The 17,653-nt window shown below is 30.8% G+C and overlaps 1 protein-coding gene across 1 annotated transcript in view; it reads right to left on the bottom strand.

Moving 5' to 3' along the window:
• Positions 1 to 10,234: 10,234 nt before the first annotated feature.
• The window catches only part of LOC107441511 (flotillin-1), a 35,275-nt gene continuing 27,856 nt past the window's right edge, over positions 10,235 to 17,653 (bottom strand). The window contains exons 12-13 of the mRNA XM_071184622.1: positions 16,937 to 16,975; positions 10,235 to 10,765 (exon numbers count right to left, since the gene is read on the bottom strand). Of these exons, the coding sequence (XP_071040723.1) occupies positions 10,250 to 10,765; positions 16,937 to 16,975 (555 nt within the window). The 3' untranslated portion in view covers positions 10,235 to 10,249. The remainder of the gene's footprint in view (positions 10,766 to 16,936; positions 16,976 to 17,653) is intronic.

The following is a 17,653-nucleotide window of genomic DNA, read 5'->3' as shown; positions in this document are numbered from 1 at the left end:
GTTTGTTGTGAAAATGGAGTCAGAATAATTTTATTTTAGTTAGGTGGTAGTTTTTAGCAGAAAACGACAGAATATTTCACTTTCTGCTAGAGTCTTTCAACAGCACCTTATTATTTTCATTTTCTAAGACTTATGGATTTAGAGCAGCAAAAAAACTTTAACGTCAAACAAAAATAATTAAAAAAATATTTGCAAAAAAAGCACTTAAAATATGTGTTTTACAGAGCCCCGTAAATTTGGTGAATAATTAGTGAAAATTGAAACTGTTTAGCTAAATTGTGTGAAATGATGGCAGAGCATGTTTTAAACGTATAACAAATACTTTTGGATCGCGACTAGAAGTCTGAAGTCGAATAATGGATAATTACAGCATATCATAATTTTTTTTTATTTTCGTACCTAACTTATTGGAAATTCTCTCTTGAAACCGAAAATCTTATTGTTTTTTTCGGCAAATGTCAATTTATTCAGTTATTAAACATTTAAATTGTCCCAAAAGGCCTCCGTAAGTGCTGCAATTCGCGATCTCAACGAACTATAGGGGGCGTTGTTGTATGAGACTAATACCTGCGATTTCTATATGAACAGTCATTCATTTACTCTAGAGACGTCTTTAATGTAGCGTGTAGCATTGCAACATTCCTTTTTTATCGTGGCTAATTAAATTTAAAAAAGAAAAATGTTTAATATCCTTTCTTATGCAAACAAAAACAAAATGGTATCTCTTTTTTTTTTAGAGAAGGAACATCCAAAACACATCGGAAAAATATTTGCACATAAACAGAAAAAAATATGTATATTCTTGCAAGAGTTAAAACCTAATGCCCGAAAAATAGTTTTACTAAATTTAATGATATACTAACATGAAAGGCCTATTTAAACTTTACATTCCAAAAATAGAATCATATTAGTTCAACAATTAAAATGAACAAAAAGTATACATAAGCCTCATAATTTTAAGAAATTTAATTTAGTAAAAAAGGTTTTTTGACAACAATTTTTATTAAAATATTTCAAGTTTCAATAAAAATCATTATTTAGAAACTAAAAAACGTAAAATAACGATACAAAGCAAAAACGAAAAACCCAATTCTAAAAATTCCTCACATTAAAATAAACAACTTTCATGTTTTTTCTTATTTGATTCATAATCGGACGCAGAAAACCATTCTATAGAAAACTATCATCAAATAAGAAAAAAAATACTTAAAAGTAAAGTTTTTTATTTTATAAAAATTAACACTTACCTGCTTTATAAATCGGAAGAATTCCAAAATGATTTGTTCTTCGATTTTTGTTACCATTTTTTAGTGCTACGAAAATGCGTCTTTGGGATTTGCCAAAAATAGAACAAGATGCAATTTTATTTTTTCAGGAGCGAAATATTTTGCCCATTGTCCACCGAAATCCGATAAACTACTTTGATTTTAAATAAAGTGTTTCATTTTATGATTTGTCACAAAAATTTTAGGTGTAGATTGGCGGCACTTAAAAACCGCCAAATCTGTAGCTGCTGTGGCGTTAATACATAAGTACCGAATTTTTATTCATACTTTTCTGAATCATATTACTTGAAACATTAGAATATGCAAGAAGTATACATAAACACATAATGTTATACCATTTATGTTTTCAAAAAAAGTATTTTGACAACAATTTTTATCAAAAAATTATAAACTATAAAACGGAAAATAAAGAATTCTTAGGATAAAAAACGATTTTAAGAATTCTTTACATTGAAATAAAAACTTTCATATAGTTTCTTTTCTTATAGTTCTTAATCAGACGTAAGAAACCATTCTGTAGAGAACTATCATCAAATAAGAAAAAAAAGTTTTACAAGCTAATTTTTTATTATAAAAATCATAACACTTACCTTCTTTATAAATCCGTAGAGTTCCAAATGAAATGTTCTTCGTTTGAAAGTTTTATTTTCAAATAATATGTGCATAGATTATCCCTTTATTACTTTTAGATAACATACCACACATCAAAATTTTATAATTGTAAGATCTCGATATGAATTTGAATATGTAGCTTAAAAACAGAACAGCTGAATTCTAGTTGAAATTATCTATTCTTTCAAAACTAAGAAATACTTACCAAGAAAACGATAAAAAATTTATTAATCATCAGCACAAATGACACTATTTCAAGTAATTTGGATGATTCTTTATCGTTGTTTTCCGAATTATATAGATACAGAAATTAATACCGTTCTATAACAAAGAGGAATATTCTATAACAATTGCTGTTTTTGACGTTCTGAATTCATATTTATTTATTGGAATGACGGAAGCAATGTTGTCTTCAGTTTAATTTGTAATGAATTGAAGACAGAAGAAATGCATTTTACCTTAATACACACATCTGTAACAGTATGCGATAGCGAAATCGGAAGTTATCAGTTGCAAGTTTGTTGATAATAGAAGTTGAAAATTATTGAGGAATTTTCTTCAAATGTTTGGCGTGTTCTGTTTCTGAAAGATTTAACAATGTTCTGTAGAGTTTTTTCAAGTTTTTCGGCTTTTGCTTAGGGAAATTTTGCTTCTTATTTCGTGCAAAGAAAATGGCGTCCGACTCTGCCAGTGATTCTGATGGAACTGAATGAAAACGTGATAAATTAATGTCTGATATTTACAGGGACGCTAGAGAGAACGCTAGAGGGCGTTCTCAAGCGTTGCGATCGTGAATCAAAAACGATCCCTGATTGGTTATGACGTCACTTGTGCTGAATGGAAACGTGGCTATTTCAATGCTCTTTTAGTTTTGATATCAGGTATATCGTATGAAAATTCTTTGTAAATTATTAGTAAAAATTTTGTGAATTAAATTTACGTTTTTGAGAGTGTGTGCAAAATGAAAGAAAGATTTTAAAACTTCAAACGTTGTTATTTATCTCTAAAATATCTGAAGAAATGATTATACAACTCTTTACAGCGAATCAACATTTCTTATCGGCAGAAATCAGTGGTGTTAAAGTTCATAGAAAATACTATTTTATTCCCCTTCTTTTTAAATTAAAATAATGCTTCATTACAGCCTAATTACTTAATTAGAATAAGTCGCAGATTGGACAGATATAGTGTACATATAGAATTGATGATTTTATAATTCGTTATTGCATTAAAATAAATCAGTATTTTCATAAATTTAGTCCATTGAAAAATATCAGTTCATCATAGTTACAATCTATGTGCTAATGTTCAAGAATTCAAATAATGAAATTTAATGTTGCTTCTTTTATTTATTTATAACTAGAGTTGGAGGATTTTCTTTTTAAGTAAATATTTACTAACGCAGTTTATGTGATTTTTTCGTTTTACTATGTATTAAGTACTTAAATACACATTAACGCTTATATTTATTATTCCTTGGGTAAATAGGAATTTCGTTACAGTTAGAAATTATTTTTATTTTTAAATTTATGAATTTTAATTCCTTTTTCTGCAATATAGTATTAAGAAAGTATGGTTATTGTACATTTCTCTCCTTACTTTTGCAAACTATTTGTCATTGATTAAAGCAACCTGCAACCCTGCAATGAAGAATTCTAAAATAGTAAAATTAATACATTATACATTTTTAATCTTAAAAAATTTAATTAAAATAGTTGAAAAAATCTCAGGTTAAACATTCGGTATAGCCGAAAACGTATCAACTCTTTCAAGAAGTCCATTGAAATATATCTGACCATCCTCATCACCATAATCAAGTTATACTTAAAATTTCCCTTAATTTCTCATTTATCCACATCTAATTAACTCATTTATCCACAAAATTTCAGCGAATATCATTAAGCTAGAAGTTTTTGTTTCACTAAAGCTAAAGAACAATAATAAAAAACTAACTTATACAAAATGGAAAGAAATTCTATATAATGCACATTCTTTATTATTTATTAAATAATTAAAAAATAAACAGTAATATTGTTATTTTTTCTCAATATTTTTATTCTTTGAGTCAATAGGAACTTCGCTATGGTGAAAAATTACTTTTATATGCATTTGTAAAATTTAATTCCTTTTTCTGTAATAACAAGCATGGTGACAGCTACTTTTCACCAAGCACCCAGAACATTCTAAATTAAACCTAACTAACATTCTAGGTTAAACCTAACTAACATTCTAAATTAAATCTAACTTCCTAACCAACATTGTAATTTAAACGCAAAAATAACTTTACTGACTCTTATGTTCTTAAGGGTACCTTATCTTACCGTAATAATAAATTTTAGTGTTACTAAATAACAAGCATGATGACAGCTACTTTACACCATGCTAGTTATTTAGTAACACTAAAAGCTGTTTCAGTACACCAGGAACTATCCTTGATTTTGGTGTAGTGGAACACATTACTTTGGTGTAGAGTGGTTGCCACCATTTTTGATGTCCAGATATACGGAAATTTTTGACAGAGTATAAATTTAGGTTTCAAATTTATAAAACATAGTTATTTGAGAATTGTATCATTTAAAATTCAATTGTTATAAGGATTACTCATTTAAAAACCATTCTGAACGCTTCAAACAATCATACCAATTAAAAAAATAATTCCATATATCAATTTAAAATACTTAAACATTCTTATAGAAGCTTTTTTTTCTTAATCAAGTCCACATTTAAAATAATATCTATATATCCACTAGCCCCTTCACGGGAGAAATAGTAAGTGTCAAAGTTGTTATTTAGGCACCAATCCCAAGAAAATAGTTCAGTTCAAAATTTACTAAAAATTAATTCCTGAATTCAGAGAGCAGATGAATATGAAACAATGCCAATATATTTCAGTTCAAGGGACTCATTTTCATCTAATAAGCCTCTATCTATCTTAGGTATGTACATCAACCAAAACTGTGGAATCCACCATCGCGCCTTTAAATTTCTTCAAAGAAATTTCATTTTTTTCAACTGATCTTTTCAGGAGTTACAGCATAGAGCTTTCGATACATATCCATCTTCTCCTACTGTATTCCCACATATTTCGTGCACCAAATTTTTACAAATATCGCATGATTGAGTTCTGGAGGATCCCATTCCACACACAACACAGCATGCTTATTGTCACTGACAGCCGCTTCCCTTTCTGATGCAAGTAACACTACAGTGCTTTTTAATTGAAGTAGAGTTGTTTACTGGCTCTAGTTGTCTTGTCGTCGTTAAAGGAATTGATTTAATTTCTGGTGAATCCTCCAAATTTAAAGTCTTTTCTGCGAGTAAAGCAGCCGTTGGTTGCGACATTGAAGTGTTATTTTTGGATGATTTTTTAATATTGATAGATCATTTGTAGTTGAAGCACTGTAATCAACTAATAAAATTGCTGGTAGATCTTTTGAAGTTGTAACGATGTCGTTGTTCCCCGAGGAAACTGCTGGTAAGCTTTCTGGTATCAAAATAATATCAGGACCCTGCTGTTTAAGAAGTACATCCAAGTATTCTTCAGTAACAATTTTTTGAGATACTCTTTCGAAATACGACTAGATTGGAAAGCTGTACTTGGTTCTGTTGTAAACAAAACTTTTTAAGGTGATTACTCAATGGTTCGATTAGAAGAGGAAAATGATTCATTGGAATTGAAAAAAGTAACAACCTATAGTTCGTCATTGACAATCAACCAAGCACGTAACATAGCTTCAACATCTTGATTTGATCACTTAACAGATCCTTGACTTGCTGAATGTCTAGGCTTACCATTTAGAATTTTGAAAGTTGGCCACAGGCTTATTAATTCTCTTATGACATCAACCGTAAACTCACAGTCGTTCTCGAATTGTAGTATAAGAGAACAATCCACTTCCAAAAATATTTTTAATAACTCCATTGTGACTTCAGCAACTTTTTTCGAAGTTAACGGTCGCTGAAAACTGAATTTTGTAGCGTGGTCCTGATAGTGTTGTAGCCATTTATAATTTTCGTCAGGTGTCAACTGCAAGTCAATTAAATCGACTTGATCACGATAATTGAAGACGCTAGATATAGTTAGATAAACAACGATTCTTTTTTTTTTGGAAATTTTCTTTTAGACAGACATACTACGCATAGCTTTAAAAACTCCAGTACAACAGAGGTAGGTATTAGGTATTTCAATTTCGAACTATGCAGCATTTATCTTTTTCTCCAAGGCCAATTTTTGACAGATGGGTTTCCCGAAGTATTGGGATAAAAAAATTCCATTGGCACTATGTCCACAACTGGATCGGACTGAGACTTCCTCTTCAAAATCAAAGCCCTTTTAGTACTTATTTCCATAACATCATATTTTGTTCCATAATAGCACTGTTTATTTGTCTGACACAAAAGTAAGTAACATTGAGTAATTGTAAATTATAGCTGCCTTAGTTTCTAATAACTATTTCAATTCTTTTTGATCAAACCTCCCTCAAGTAGATAAGATGTTAATAAAATGTGAACATGAACTTTGAAATTAGCCGCTAGAAGAGTAAGATCATTCATATGAATTATCAAGTGGTCCTTTTACAAAAAAATAGACTATTACTGCTATTGAAATAATCCTAATGAACATTCACTATATTATATTATAAATACTTTAATACATCTGCTATTAGGGCACGCTTATCTATATATATATTTCTCTTACACGGCGACAAAAAAGCCTCATTACAACTCCCCGAATGGCAACGCTAGAAAATCGACCAATGATTGCCGCTAAAAATTTCACATGCCAAATCCAGCTGAAGTGGCTCAACATATAGCGCTTTTAAAAACAGAAACTAAAATAACCAAAGAGAGCATGAGCATTCTCACCAAATGTGATCTCTTCCGAAATTCACCCTATCGGCGGCGACAATCTCATACTATTAAGCTAGGCAGAAGTGAGTCAGGGCTAAAGAGAATACAAGGGCTAGTTCACTCCGCTCTTAGAGCTGAAGCTACGATTTTCCTCCTCATGACGTCNCTGAGGTGGCTCAACATATAGCGCTTTTAAAAACGGAAACTGAAATAACCAAAGAGAGCATTCTCACCAAATGTGATCTCTTCCGAAATTCACCCTATCAGCAGCTAGGCAGAAGTGAGTAGTCTTTGTCGATAGATCTCTTTTTTAGTATTTTGTCGTATATATCTAGTATATTTAGTTGTCTTCCCTGGCGTGAATACTTAGAAAAGAATTTCGGTGAAACAGTTTACTTTTTAATTATTTTTACAAACTCGTGAAGCTCTAACTGAATATGAAAATAAATATTGCACTAGATAACTGCTGAATCTTTAAAGCACCGTTTTAAAACCATGTAAAATATATAGTTTTGCTGAAGTAAAAAAAAACTTTAAAAAAGAACTATAACTCACCTTTTTTTAAGTATTTATTTTTATCACCTTTCTTTTAAGTATTTATTTATGAATATGAAAGTATTATTTATGAATGAGTATGAAGTATTTATTGATGAATATGAAAATAAATAATGCACTAGATAACTGCTGAATCTCTAAAGCACCGTTTTAAAACCATGCAAAATATATAGTTTTGCTGAAATAAAAAAAAAACTTTCAAAAAGAACTATAACTCACCTTTTTTTTTAAGTATTTATTTTTACCTTATTCATTATTCGTTTTTATTTAAATTGATTTGTATGATCAATTTAGATTAAAACGCATTCCAAAAAAATAAGTAAATAAATAAAATAAAAAAAGGCCAGCAAATATAATGCGATAAAATATGCCATAAAATAATCCACAGTTAGTAGAAAAAATTTAAATATTTTGAACAAATGGATAAAAACAAATTAAGCAAATAAGCCTGTTTGTCACAGAAAGTTCAGTGAAAAACAAGTTTAAGCAGATTAAGCCTGCTTGAATAAATGTTTTTAAATGAAAGCCAAAAATACGAATTCTTTTTTATATAAGCTGAAATATTGAATGAATAATAATTTTTAATGCCATAAAAAACGTAACATAAAGCATATTTTAATAAAAACACTGCTGAATTTGTCGAATTTAAAATTCTCTAATACATAATAGAAGATAAAAAATTTTAATTTGTTTTCAGCATAAAAGAATAAGGAAAAAATTTAAATTCCCATTTTAGACTATGCGAACAACATAAGTACAAAAACAGTTGAATAGTTCCTGGGAAATAAAAATTAAACTAAGTTGTACATTGGAGTTTTTATTTCTCAAAGGTTATTCAACCTATTTAATATATTACAATTTTTATCTTCTAAGAGCAGGTTTTATAGAAGTTCTTAAAACTTTATACCTTACAACAACAAAAAAATGATCATTAATGAGAATATATATTGAAAATTGTTATTTTTATTTATTTATTTGCTTGATAATATTTTTGGCTAAGCGGGTCTTATAAATTGTGTTTCGTGCTGTTCGTGCCAAAGACGCAACGAAAACTCCAAAAATAACATTAAAAAACTTAAAACTTTCGTCCGTTCTTCTGACAAATTGAGTTCATTTTTTTTTCATTCCAAATAATAGATATATTTTATATTTTTGAAATTGTACTTGTATCCGATTTGGTAACTTTTATTCAATTTTCCGGAGTGGTCCTNTATATATATATATTTAAGCTTTCGTGCTTTTTAGTGTTTAACTAGCCTTGTCGCGGAACGCTATTTGGAATCTTTTTTAACTTCAGGAGCAGTAAGCGTTAGGGTTCTGAAGTTTGAATATCGACTTCGAGGAGCAATTTCAGTTTTCGATCCGAAAAATCTTTCTTTTTAAAAAAGTAATTTACTCCGGGGAAATGTTTGAAAAATAAATTGTTTGCATTAGCAATTGTTACAAATAATACTGCAAACAATACTGCTTAAAATTTTACTAAGCATTCTTTAATGTTTAATTATTTTTTACAAGTCCAGTCATCAGAGTGAAGAGCATGTAGCTACATCTCCAAATTAGCATTTCTATAAACCACGTGATTATTTTGTTTATAATTCTGCTTTTAAAATGTGTTTCTGGGGGGGGGGGGAATAGAGCTCATTTTTTTCAAAGGCATAACGAATTCTAAGACAAAAAAGTACGAAATAAAAGTTTTTTTTAAAAAAAACAACAACTGTTCTATGGGTCTGCAGAAAATGGTAATAAATAAAACATTGCGTATAACTTATAAAAATCGAGTTTATGCAATCTTGGCTAATTTTCCAGGTATTATGTTTATTTTATAAAAAGTTTATCTTAAAATGCGTTTCAAAAATATCTAATAAAATTGTAAAGGAAAGCATATGAAAAGTCAGTGTTTTTGGAATAATAATAATAAATCCAAATAAACAAATTTCAAATTAAATTTCTTTAAATAATTTGACAAAAAAAAAATTGCAAATCAGAATTAAAAACCCAAAATAGAAAGCTAGAATTCCACTCAATAATAGCGTGTTTGCGAAAATGGACACAGCTCAAAATGCGTGTTTAAGGAAATAGACATAGAATGTGATTCCGTTTTTCAAACTTCTTTTATGAGCATAGTTCTTTTTTTTCGAAGAAAAGTCCTATTAATCCAAATAAATTTGTAATGCGATATCGTCCATATGCTTACATCACTAAGTCAACAGTTGTTTTCACAAAATTGCCACAGTTATTACTAATTACTATTATTACTATTAAAGTTATAATGCTAGTAATAAATTTACGACGTAAGGAATTAAAAGAGTTTTAAAACTCTATTTATCGTTTAGAGTTCTAAATATGAAGACATCGCCTGAAAAGTCACATCAGTAATATACCTAGCCATCTCGAACCCCGAAACTTTGCATCGAAATGATTACGCTTTACTGTTTTAATAAGTCAGCACGCAATTCCTCACTAAGTTGTTAAATTTGTGCTAAAAACTGAAAAAACACATTTTTGCTATGTCCATTTTCATAAACACGAACTTCGAGCAGTGTCCACTTTCGTCAAAACGCATTACGAGCTGTGTCCTTTTTCAAGCAGACTTTTTGAGCGTTGTCCATTTCCATAAATACGCGTTTGGAGCTGTGTCCAGACAATAATTAATTTACAATATTTTTTGGAAAATGATTTCAGATCATAGCTTGAAATGCATTTTATTTTTATTACATAAAATATTGGCTTACAAAAGCAAATTTGAAACCTATTGAAATTGACCCTTCTAAAAAAGCATGTTCGTGAACTTTCTGTAGGCAATATAAGTAAGGCAATTTTCATTTTTAAGTTCGAAAACGCAAGAAAGTATACGTATTTATTCAGCTCTTTAGAGTCAATGATATAACTGAAAATTTTAAATTAATTCTTTTACATTATCTTCTTCATACCTGCCTACCTCCCAACTAAAACGGACTCGACTTTCTACTGAATGACAAGCGCTTGGCGGGGTGTTTAAGCGATATTGGGGTTTGAGTACCAGTTCCAACACTTTTCCAACGTTTTTTATATACCGGTGTATCCTCATTGGACGATATATCTGCATCAGACGAGCCTTCAGATAGTTCTCGACCACCTATGTTCTGAACAGACGTCGCTTTCGAACTGCTGGATTTTTTGGCCATCGTTCGGTTTCCAGCACTACTCTTAGCTACTGTTACAGATTTTGCGGGCGTTTCAGGTGCTTGTCCTTTACTGGTGGATTTTTTGGTCATCTTTTGGTTTCCAACACCACTCTTAGCTACTGCTTGAGATTTAGTGAGCGTTTGAGGCACCAGTTCGTTTTCTCGTGTACCAGTCGTCGATGTGGCTTCATTTTTCTGGATATAACTGGTGCTACTTCCAACTCTTGCAGATGTAACCGATGGTAATGCATCTTCTGATAGTGATGGCATAGTAGAGGGTATTGGACTTAAAAGAATCTAAAATTTAAAGAAAGGCGAGGTGGAAGTAAATTATTAACTTACACATGGCTCAACATTGATATTACTTATATAGAAAAACTTATGACTGAAATAATGCACTCAGACTTAGATTTATAAAAGAAAATAATAAATTTAAAGACCTAAGATCGCCTGTAGATAATAATATATGGCTCACTTTTAAGTTTAAAGAAGGTACCAGTACTGACGTTATCTAATTTAATCATACTTACATTTAATGCAATTATTTTTATGCTAATGTTTAAAAACAGTTTAAACCTAACTTAAATGAATTTTGATCTTATATATTCCACAAATGCTTAAAAGATCAACCCCCTTCTTGACGAAAAAACTAAGTTAATTTGCGCCTACCTCTTTATATTAGAAAAAAAAATGTAAGAGTCGTTACATATGCTGTTATTTTGAGAGTTCAACTTAATGTTATTTTTTTGTTTTGGTGTATATTTCTCTTGAACGGCTTTTTCTTTTATAGTTCAAAATAAGGTTTTTTATTATAATTATTTTTTCAGAATTTGGCTTAAATCATTATCTTACACGAACAGCTAAATTGATTTACTTCGAATTATGTGAGCTCGATAGAAAAATCGTATAGTTGATTATGCTACAAAAGAATCGCAGTTTTTGNTGAAATTCTTGGATAGATTTATTGATAAAGAATTTCCTGTGACAATTGTTCTTTGCAACATATTACCTGTTTGCAACATGAATTATATCACATTGTATACTCAATCAAAATTTTGTCACCTTGGATTCTGAAGTAAGCTATACACAAACTATTGTTGTCGTTGTGGATGTATGCCAGTTCAGGCAGATTGTTCCTGTTTTCCAGAGGCACCATCTACGGTCAAGAATTCGACTTCTACCACACCATACGTCGCTCTCGTCATTCATACATCCACAGATCGTGATTTCGACCTGAATCAGAGAACGATCGATCTCCAATCCAGTACCCCTAGAGGTATTGATTTGTTATGAGAACATGGCGGACTTCTGTGACTCGACAGATTTAACGTGCATCAGTAACTTTACTACACGGGGAGTCTTCGGCCTGCGAGGTTCGAACCCACGAACTCTAGGACATGGGCCCAGCGCCCTACCGACCTGGCTATCCCGGCCCACACAAACTATTTACATGCTTATATAAATGGCTCGAAAAATTTCCTATTTAAGATAATACAATTGGCCATCTAATTATGGGGCAAACAGTGCTCTGTTTCCATTCAAGAATCTGCTGCGGTGTTAAAACTTTTGTTTTAAATAACTGTCACACTTACTCCAGCTAGTTAAATTACCCACTGTTACACAATAATAATGCTCATTATTACAACTTATTTCATTTCCAACAAAACACATATTTTACACAATTTACAATATTTTTTTCTTTTTATGAGTACTATATTATTACATGAAACGTGCATTTAAATTAAATTACCTGAAATATACTAATTGTAAACATAAGGTGACAATTATTGAGCATGAAATAACACGTTCGACAAGCTTATGCAGGAAACATTAATAGCCAAATTATGTAAAACTCGCTCAAGTATATCTAAAGAGAAGTGTTACATACATTTTGACATTTTCTACGGAAATTGAGTAACAATAACAAGAATGAATATGATTTAAAAAAAATCGAAATGGCCCTCAATTCAGCCACAAAGTTTTCTGTGGCGTAAAAAAGGGGCATCTGTCCCTGGAGGAAGCTAAGAAAATTCATAAAAAATAAATTCCACGTAATAAAATGTTTTTCTCTTTTCAATAACCCTAGATTGAGCCGCGATGGCTCAGGGGATAGAGCGTTCGCCTTCCAATGAGGCGAACCGGGTTCGAATCTCAGTCGATGCGAATTCCGCATCCGGCGTGCGCCAGCCACAGTGCTGACGTGAAATATCCTCAGTAGTAGACGGATCATGGGTTAGAGTCCCCTTGCTGTCAGAGTAACCGTGGTAGGTTCTCGTGGTTTTCCTCTCCATGTAACGCAAATGCGGGTTAGCTCCATCAAAGAGTCCTCCCCGAAGGCAAATTTCTCCCAATACTCGATCCAGGAATTCCCTTGTCTTCTGAATTGGGTTCAAAATTACAAGGCTACGGAGTTGAACATTGGTAGTCGTAAACCCATAGGATTGGGTCGGCTGTTCAACAACGGTTATAAAATAAAATAACCCTAGATTCATTTACTAATAAAGAGCCTTATAACTTCTCTAAATTTTTATCCGATTTACCTAAAAAGTGAACAGCATGTCTCTTATTATTATTGTAGTTTGCTGTGCACGTAGGTTTTATTCTTCCTAATGTTACTTTTGACAATTTGTCAACATAATGAATGAAACGAGTCCTTATTTATAAATGCTTATCAATTAAACAATAAAAAATAAACGCGATACATAATATTTAAGTATAATAGAAACTATATTAATATCATTCACTATTAAATTTAAAAAGCAATTTGATGAAAATTTATTAAGTTATATCGAGTTACTCTGTTTTAAAAAAAACATTATTTAAAATTTCAATATCTTATTCAATGTAAAATTTAATAATCTAATGTCAAGTGTAAAGGATTTCAATTTTATCACAATCTGAATAATCTTAAAATGGTCCTAAAAAGCATCCTTAAATCTGCGATCACTTAAAGGTGCGCAAAAACAGAGTTAGGCAATGGGTGCTGTAAGCCCTAGCTGCTCGTAATTTTAACTGAATTTCACCAGAGGTTCAAAAGTAAGCAGCTTTTCTCCCCCTCCCACAAATAGCAAAATAATTGTCACCAACTTAATTTAAAAAGGATAAAGAGAAACTATTTGTAGCTGTTTAAAAATTTGTCTGAAAAATCTAGCCAATTTCTAGTGATTGCAGGATAATCGAAGCGATTGAACTCAAAACTGACCCGCATTCAGAAGTTTAATTAAAAAATAAGAACGTTTCAAATTAACACCAAACATAATTACCCCGGGTGTCTTAACTTACCATTCTTAAAACATACGCGTGGAATGTGACAATTTTAAAACGCATGGGAGAAAAGAGAAATAATTTTTTTTAAAGTTACGTTCCATTTTTATTTCAATTCAATTTAAAAATAATTTTGAGAAAGATTCAATTAATCATGTCAAATGCAGAACTCGTTAATTGAAATCAAATAAAAGAATAGAATGATATCTCATTTCAAACTGGAGATTTTCCACGCTCTCTTTTAAATGAAAAAAAAATTCTCAAAAAGGGCTTATTTTGAATTCGATCTCATTACGAAAACATTTAAATATTCAACTTATTGATTTTCGATAAAAAAATAAATTTATTTTTAAACACTCTACATCTCAATATGAAGTATTTAACGATATTATCAATTAATAACTTAAATTGATTTTGATGTTGAAATATGAAGATTTCAACATCAAAACGAACTTAAAGCTCAGCAATCCGAAACTAGCAAGGTGAGCAATAAAAGCAGTTTGGACAGAAATACAGGGTATTTTATTTAATATTTGTTTGTACAAAAAGGCGAGGAAAAAAATCCTAAATGCTCAACATATATTTACAACACTTCCTTGGCGTTATATTTGCTGCTTTCAATTATTTGTTATTGCTACACAAAACGAATTATGCGCAACATACATTTATTAGTCATCAGTAGGCATATTTTATATTATTTTATAACCAGCTCTGAGCAGCCGATAAGTTTCTGAGTTTGCGACTAGCAATATTCAACTGCATAGCCTTGCAATTTAGAATCCAACCCAGAAGACAAGGGAGCTCCTGAGTCAAGCACTGGGACATATTAGCCTCTCTGGAGGACCATTTGATGGAACTAACTCGCATTTGCGTTATATGGAGAAGGAAACCACAAAGACCTCCCACGGTTAACCCGGCGATAATGGGAATTCTACCCCATGAATCGTCTATCACTGAGGGTATTTTACGTCAGCACTGTGGTCGGTGCGAACCGGAAGCAGAATTCGAATCAACCAGCAACAGCTGTGATTCAAACCTTGGTGAACTCATTGAGAAGGCTCCATCAGGTGGCATATGTATTTGATAGAATAACAGTGCAAACCTATTTAAACAAAAAACAACATAGCATTATATTGAAAAGTATTTACATTTTACTTTTTTTTCATAGCATAAATCTGCAAGTTTTTACTACCCGAATCGACAATGGGACACCCGCAAGTGGCGTAGTGTGGGTATCTCGATCTTGATTGGTTGTTAAAACGTGGCATTTGTTTAAGTTAGCAACTATTCTTTCAATTCAGTTTCGAGTAAGCCAAACCGGAAAGTACTAATTCTCTTACGAAACTCACTAGATATTATTTTCACAAAGACTTCAATTCTTTCACTATATATTTCTTAACACAAAGACAGGCACGAAGCCATGTAGAATATAAACAAACTAATTATGTATCGAAGTTGCCAGTTACACAAAGCAAAATTATATCACGGTTACAACAAAAGACATAAATAAATAATAAATTTAAATTAATTTGATGTGCGATACGGCTCTGAATTTAATTAATTTCACGCTAATTAACATTCTAAGTAATGTGGAGAAAATTAGTTCAATTTTAACACGCTATTTTGCTTATAAACGATCAGCTGGTGCTGACGTCATAGGTCACATGTGTGGGTATTTGTGATCTTCTTGAAATGCAGGTAGCCATTTGTCTTACCACGCAAAATAACCACGGATCATAAAAATAAAAAAAAGAAAGGTCCTTCAAATATTAAAGAAAACAAAAAGTAAAGGGTTTGCGATCTGCCAAGAAGAGCTATGAGCGATGTTTAAGCAAGACCTTGTCTCCTGTATTCGAAAGAAAGTATATTAAAATACATTGTAAATTGGAGATAAAAGTTCTATGTAAGCTTAATGATTGTGATCTGCTGATTTTTCCAGACGAGAATGGAGGGTTCTGAATTACCAAAATATACTAACATAATTTTTGTACTACTCCTAAAACATTTTACCTTTCAATACAATAAGTAAAAATCTCTAACAATGCTTGATTTTTTTTTTTTCATTTTGTGTTGACTGCTTACTGACCTTATAGCCAAAACATAAATATTCGCCTCTCTCTTATTAAGCATCAAAAAGATTTTCTCTACACATTAGTGCATGTGGCTCATATATCCTTCCTCAAGCATAACTCATTAGGTAACACAACATAATCAACAATATTGAAACATTGGAAATGTTAAGAGCCTCTGTTGATTGTATGTTGTCAATTAGAATCGAAAAAATTCTTTGGAGTATCCTTAGTGCAGTATAATGATAAGCCACATTTCCATATTGTTCTGGGTATTTTCAGTGAAAAATAACACAGTGTTCTTGCACTAATAAAATGTGTCTATGTATTGCGCTTATATCTGATAAAAATTGCGAAAACAATGTGATTGATTTATTGCTCAAAGCCCTTCAATTCTATATGATGATTCAAGTAGATTTTATTGCAACGAATTCGAATCCCCAACAAAAAGCTATTGCCCAGCAATTTCGTAATCAAGTTTGAAACACAGCAAAATCAATGTTTTTAACTTATTTCAGTAAATTATAAATATATATAAAATTATTAAGATTTGCTACTGATAGAAAATTGAACTTAATTCCCATGAAGTTATCAGAATTTAATTCCCAAATTAAATTCCAACTTTCTCACTAGACTTTGCAAAAGCATTCAATTAAAAAAAAATTAAAAGGTCCTTTAAACTCAAAATTCTTTTCACAAATCTTTGCTTATATGAATCGGGAAAAAAAACTTTAATTCATTTAATTTAATACAAACAAGTATGTAATGAAAATATTAGACCTAACAAAAAGTATTTTTTAATACCACTATCACAATAAGATAGCAAGTATAACAGTTAAAACGCTAACCCAAAAAATAAAATATTGTCTCCAAATTGCAAAAACATGGCAATGGATGAGATGCCGCAAACTTAATACAAAAAGAAAGAACTAAAAATAAAAATAACTGAAAAATCAAAAAATGAGTTTTTTTCCCCATCATTCCGTAGAAATGAAAAGCCCCATTGAAATAATACAAAAATCTGTAATAATTAGTATGCCTATATCAAGTTTTGCATCGAAGTTGAAAAGCGAGAAACCTTATACATGGGGCACTAAAGAAAATATTTATAAAAGTAAATGCCATACAAACATACCACAAACTTTTCTTCTTTTCTTTCTTGCATTTTTTCCCACTGATAAAAAACAAAAGTATGTAAAAAAGAAGTTTTTAGTAATAGAAATTCTCTTTAAGAATAAGCACTGACAAACATGAGATCTCATGTTTGAGCACTGACAAACTTGAGATTTGTCAGTACAACTCTAAAAAGAAAACATGAGAACATTCATAAATTCTTAAATAGTAAATTCATAAATTACGTATACCTACATTTGAAAACACACTTACTCCACCTTTGCTTACCTTTTTCTGAGGATGTGATGGCAAAAATGCGACATCTAAGTGGTAAACTCCTTTTCAGTGACTTGTGAAAAAAAATTTTTTTTACACATTTTACCTAAAATATTACCAATTCTTAATTTAAGACGTAAAATTTATCAATATCGTTTAATATTGTAGTAATTATGAAGTGTCTGTTGCCTTTTACCTGGTTTTATTTAATTAACCATTGACAATGATTTTTTTATTTTGACTATTACTCCAGATTTTTTAATAATTATTTCACTACAGAAGGGCTATTTTTGGTGTTTCTGTATAATGATGTAGAGAACAATTTATAGAGCAAACATATCCAGTTAAAAAAGGGACATCCGCCTGTGAAACCTTGCGCAACATTTTAAAAGTAAAACAACGATAATACCGATTTTAGTACAATAACAGCACAAATAACTCCAACAAGCTCCAGAACATAAAA

Source organism: Parasteatoda tepidariorum, chromosome 8, assembly GCF_043381705.1.
Source record: "Parasteatoda tepidariorum isolate YZ-2023 chromosome 8, CAS_Ptep_4.0, whole genome shotgun sequence".
Lineage (NCBI taxonomy): Eukaryota > Metazoa > Arthropoda > Arachnida > Araneae > Theridiidae > Parasteatoda > Parasteatoda tepidariorum.
This window is presented reverse-complemented; position numbering and strand designations above follow the sequence as displayed.